The following is a 6080-nucleotide window of genomic DNA, read 5'->3' as shown; positions in this document are numbered from 1 at the left end:
ACTAGTTGATAAGAAAACCCCCTTTTTTTTTTACATAATAGGTAGGCAACTAGTCAACTAGTAAAAATCACTAGAAGTGAAAGCCCTACGGGACATCATTTATTTTCTTTTTTTGTATCATCCCTGACAAATGTATACTGCAGATAATCTTAGTACTGCTGACACTGTCTGTCTGTCTGTCTGTCTGTCTGTCTGTCTGCCTGCCTGTCTGTCTGCCTGCCTGCCTGCCTGTCTGCCTGCCGGCCTGTCCGTCCATGCAGAGATCATAGAGAGTGTGTGTGCAGGCGGCCCTGTCTGTCTGCGTCCGTCCGTCTGTCCTCAGAGCCACAGTGAGGATCTGGCCGTTCTAATGGAGAGATGCTGGAGTGAAGATCCTCCGGACCGACCCGACTTCCACACTGTCAAAGTACTGCTGAGGAAATACAACAGGTACACAACCACTGATCCACACTGTGAAAGTACTGCTGAGGAAATACAACAGGTACACAACCACTGATCCACACTGTCAAAGTACTGCTGAGGAAATACAACAGGTACACAACCACTGATCCACACTGTCAAAGTACTGCTGAGGAAATACAACAGGTACAGAACCACTGATACACACTGTCACTGGTAAATAGATTTGCTTCACCCTGGAGTCGTTTTTATGTGCAATGATCTATTCCCTTTGTATTTAGGGTTTCTTCCTGGAGGCTGAACCCTTGACAGTCAAACGGGCCAAGGAAATAAACAGTAATATAGTGACATCACATTATCAGCCCCTCCCCTAACCCCATTTATTATACAACTACAGCTGTGGGTGTGGCTTCAGTTCAGGTGGATCACCACCCACCAGGCAAACCAGGCATACTTAATGAACTGGTGGGCGTGTCCACATAAAGACAACATCTTAACAAATACTCTACACTTTTTTGAAAAAATTACACCTCCTTATGTAACAATAAGACCTGATGACCATGTTTTAGGGTGTAAAAAAATCACGGCACTCACTTTTGTAGAGACTTTTGTAGAGACTCTGTAGGCCAAGTTAAGGACCTTCATCGTGCCAATGTCAAATGCCTTTTTTAAGTCGAAAAAGCACAACACAGCAATCAGGTTGTTCCTCTTAACCTCCTTGATGATTCTCCTTAGGGCCAAGATCTGGGCCACAGTAGTTCTCCCCTCTCGACAACTTGTAGATCAGATATTTCTATATTGCAGTACTCACTCACTCATTAATTAATTAATTAATTCAAAGTTCTCCAGTTATCCCCCAGCCCTTTGTCAAAGTGTCCCCCTGAGTATATTAATATACAGTACAGTGACAAATATACTGTACCACAAATGAGTCTGTCAGTGTGTCTTGTCTTGTCTATCAGTCTCTCTAGACAGTATGCTAATAATCTGTCTGTCTGTCTGTCTCTAGGGGTTATGGTGGTAACATATTGGACAACCTGTTAAGTCGCATGGAGCAGTATGCTAATAACCTGGAGGAATTGGTAGAGGAGAGAACTCAGGCGTATCATGAAGAGAAACGCAAGGCTGAGACACTTCTGTACCAAATACTACCACAGTAAGTATATACTACCAGTATACTGAGACACTTCTGTACCACATACTACCACAGTAAGTATATACTACCAGTATACTGAGACACTTCTGTACCAAATACTACCACAGTAAGTATACGTATACTATCAGTAAGACGCCCTGAGGGCGAGAAGCGTGCACGCATCCGCCTGGGTGACGGCAGACTGCTGGGCGAGCGCTGGCGCTTTGGCATGGGGGGGTCAGATCAACATATGGAATGGATTCTGTACTGGCCATTATATGTATGGAGTGTGTCTTGAGTCTACAGGGTTTGATGAGGCCAGATAAACATAATGGAATGTCATAACATGTCAGCTCCATATATGGAGATTTAAGGGTGGCAGCGGGGGTAATGTCTTGCGTGTACATGGTTTGATGAGGTCTGGCCATATATGGAGTGTGTCTTGAGTGTACAGGGTTAGATGAGGTCAGATCAACATAATGTCAGAATGTGAAGCAATATACAAAACAATACTATCGAAAGCCATCTCAATCATACACAGATACACTCATAACCACAAACAACCACATATTAAAACACATTAATTTGGGGGTCCTTGATATGAAAAGGTTCGATAACCACGTCCACTGGGTATCCTCATATGATATTAAATACTCACTCAAGTCTAACTCTGTTTTTGTCTTTTACTTGTGTTCATGTTCGGTCCTGTCTTTACCATTTGCAACTTAATTGTTCTGTTTAGATTTATTAAATTTTTTAACTTTGGTCAAACCGTGGCTGTTTTAAATGTGCTACCATAATAAAGTTTGATTTGATTTTATAGTACTACTACTCTACTTGTAACAGATAATTCCATCATTACTACTACAATAATACATCCTGCTGCTGCGTGCATGCGCACGTGTGTGTGTGTGTGTGTGTGTGTGTGCGTGTGTAGTTCCGTAGCAGAACAGCTGAAGAGAGGGGAGAGCGTTCAAGCTGAAGCTTTCGACTGTGTCACCATTTACTTCAGCGACATCGTCGGCTTCACCTCCATCTCTGCACAGAGCACGCCCATGGAGGTATAGCTTCATACACTATAGACAGACAGACAGACAGACAGACATGTGACTGTGTATTTCATTTGTGGTGTGTCTGCAGGTGGTGACATTCTTAAATGACCTCTACACCTCTTTTGACGCCGTCATCGATAACTTTGACGTATACAAGGTAAACACGCACGCACGCACGCATGCACGCATGCACGCACGCACGCACACACACACGCACGCACGTGTGTGTGTAGGTGAAGACGATATACTGTAGGTACGTGGTAGTGTCAGGACTTCCGGTGCATAACTGTGTGTGCGTGTGTGCGTGCGTGTGTGTGCGTGTGCGTGTGCAGGTGGAGACTATAGGCGATGCGTACATGGTGGTCTCAGGCCTCCCGGTGCGTAACGGGCGCCACCACGCCGGCCACATCGCCCGCATGTCTCTCTCTCTGCTCCACAACGTGCTCACCTTCAGGATGAAGCACCGCCCCGCGCAGCAGCTGCAGCTCCGCATCGGAATACACAGCGGTTAGTTCCAGCACCGTGCAGTGCACGTCTGTCTGTGTGTGTGTGTGTGTGTGTGTGTGTGTGTGTACGTGTCCACGCATGTGCGTGCCGTGCGTGTGCACACGAATGAACGTGCGTGAATAGTGCATGCAAGTGATGTTGCTGTCATATGGATGTTTCTGTGTGCGTGCGCAGGTCCAGTGTGTGCCGGTGTGGTGGGGTTGAAGATGCCCAGGTACTGTCTGTTTGGAGACACCGTGAACACAGCTTCACGGATGGAGTCCACGGGACAGGGTGAGGCACTTTGACTTAACGTTACGTAACACACTATTTTCTACATTGAAGTATTGATGCTTTTACTTAACACAATATAAGCCCAAGACGTCCACAGAGGTCCACCTAGGAACTACCGCATGTAGTGCTTTCGCTATTTTGAAAGAATGAAAGGGCACATAATGTGTTAATAATACGGCACTATGTTTCATGTTGGCTCTCTAGCGCTGAAGATCCACGTCTCCGAGGCCACGTGTCTGGTCTTAGAAGAACTGAACAGCTTCCTGTTGGAGGAACGAGGAGACGTGGAGGTGAAGGGAAAAGGAACCATGAAGACCTACTGGCTTCTGGGAGTGAAACCCAACTGAACCCTATACTGAACCCCACTGAACCCTACTGAAGCCTTACTGAACCCTACTAAACCCTACTAAACCCTACTGAATCCTACTGAAACTTTACTGAACCCTACTAAACCCTACTAAACCCTACTGAATCCTACTGAAACCTTACTGAACCCTACTAAACCCTACTGAATCCTACTGAACCATACTGAAACTTTACTGAACCCCACTGAACCCTACTGAAGCCTTACTGAACCCTACTAAACCCTACTAAACCCTACTGAATCCTACTGAAACTTTACTGAACCCTACTAAACCCTACTAAACCCTACTGAATCCTACTGAAACCTTACTGAACCCTACTAAACCCTACTGAATCCTACTGAACCATACTGAAACTTTACTGAACCCTACTAAACCCTACTGAAACCCTACTGAAGCCCTACTGAACCCTACTAAACCCTACTGAAACCTACTGAAACCCTACTGAATCCTACTGAACACAACTGAAACTTTACTGAACCCTACTAAACCCTACTGAAACCCTACTGAAGCCCTACTGAACCCTACTGAAACCTACTGAAACCCCACTGAACCCTACTGAAGCCCTACTGAAACCAGACTAGTTAAAGATGGAGTGCTGTGGTTTTTGTACTTCTTTCTGTTTTGTATGTTGGAGCGACCCCCCTCTTCACTGTTTTGTATGTTGGAGCGACCCCCCTCTTCACTGTTTTGTATGTTGGAGCGACCCCCCTCTTCACTGTTTTCGGTTAGCGAAATACAAGGAAGTGGGCTTCCTGTATGCCAGAATTTCCAATGCGTTTCGCCAGACTTTTCATTTTTTTAGCCAAATGCGAAAACGAAAATAAAAGCCTGGGTTCCCGAGGCTAACATTACTCTAATTAAGACCCCCAGGTGTTAGAATATTCAAATAATTGATTCAATCATAAACCAAAATCTGTTCTTATGGGGAGAAAGGAAAAAAACATTTTCTCAGGTCAAATTGATTTAAAATGCAATTAATTTTGATTAATTAATTACAAAAAGCATCTAATTAATACATTTATTATTTTAATCAAGCTCCAGCCCTATTTTTTCTTTTTTTTTTAAGCAATAACAATGGCTTATATTTCAACATTCCAACGTTGCAGGAAGATGTGAAGTTTCCATTAGCGGTGATGTCACTGGTAGACAGTGCGCTGTGTGAAAAGAAGATATGTCAATCCCAATATTTCATTACAAGCATTCCCCACACAGCACTTAACATTTAAAAATGTGATTATTTATTATAGTTTTGATATATTTAACAAAGGTAGCCTACAATGTATATTTTTAAACATTTAAACATGTTTTCCAATTCCACCTGCTGCCGTGGTCCGTGAGCCACTGGTTGAGATATACGGTGATTTAAAATATCGATCTCGACTCCTTTTATAATCTTCTACAATCTAAGAAACAACATTTAGAAGTCATTTTATTTAGAACCGGCATCAGGTCTTAAATATTTTGAAAATAGCAGCTCTACAATCTCACAGTGCATCACATCGTGATGCATTGTGAGCTTGTAGATTGGCTTTTTTCAAATGGCCAATATAGGGCTGAAGTGGTTAGTGTACATGTTTTATAATAATACTCAAAATCTACAAAGTATAACTATAGTAGCTATAACGTTTTCACATAAATGTAGTGAAGTAACATACATATTGTAGACTCAAGCAGTATATCAAAATCTCTCAAAATTACAGTACAGTACAGTAAAGGAAATTGTAGTTACTGTCCACCACTGCTATTTTTGGGTCTTTCACCCCAAAACTGTGCAACAGTTAAAGGGCTGGAAAATGTCTGAAAGTGACATGCATGTGCGTGCGTGCGTGCGTGCGTCAGATGAAATGGGTGCACAATCAATGGTTGAGAACCACTGATTTATAGCTTTAATAGCATGTAGGAACCAATTGCTTTTCACATAAAATATGTTGTTTTATTATTCCGTCATGGTATAAATATAACTGTGCGCTTGTGTGTTTTTATCTCACATAACATTTTAATTTCCTGTACGAACTTGTACTCATTCAAATATTAATATGTACACTCCATCCTCCTGGTGATGTCATACAGTACATGTTGCTGTAATGTAAATAGCCACTATTCTGTTTAATTGTTTCCTTGTGTTTAGATTGTGTGGTAAATAAAGTTGAATCAATCAGTTTAATTATGTTGTTGTGTTCATAATTTCGTTGTGATGTCGTGTGTGTGTGCACGCACGCGTGCGTGTGTGTGTGTGTGTGTGTGTGTGTGTGTGCCATAGCTTGACATACCCATTGACATTTCACACCACTGAATCGAGCTAGACAAACGCGCCATGGGTTCGAGTCCCGATCCAGACGGCCTTTGCTG

General features: G+C 42.9%; 1 protein-coding gene across 1 annotated transcript in view; it reads left to right on the top strand.

The window, feature by feature from the left end:
- The window catches only part of LOC308331934 (atrial natriuretic peptide receptor 1-like), a 27470-nt gene extending 21608 nt beyond the window's left edge, over nt 1-5862 (top strand). Inside the window, exons 17-23 of the mRNA XM_080787485.1 lie at nt 261-429; nt 1409-1555; nt 2472-2595; nt 2675-2743; nt 2919-3093; nt 3268-3366; nt 3571-5862. Coding sequence (XP_080643611.1) covers nt 261-429; nt 1409-1555; nt 2472-2595; nt 2675-2743; nt 2919-3093; nt 3268-3366; nt 3571-3713 — 926 coding nt within the window. The 3' untranslated portion in view covers nt 3714-5862. The remainder of the gene's footprint in view (nt 1-260; nt 430-1408; nt 1556-2471; nt 2596-2674; nt 2744-2918; nt 3094-3267; nt 3367-3570) is intronic.
- Nucleotides 5863-6080: the final 218 nt, after the last annotated feature.

This window comes from Protomyctophum bolini (assembly GCF_963924005.1).
Source record: "Protomyctophum bolini genome assembly, chromosome: 17".
Lineage (NCBI taxonomy): Eukaryota > Metazoa > Chordata > Actinopteri > Myctophiformes > Myctophidae > Protomyctophum > Protomyctophum bolini.
Note: the sequence above shows the minus strand (reverse complement) of the source record. Positions and strands in the feature narration are given on the sequence as shown.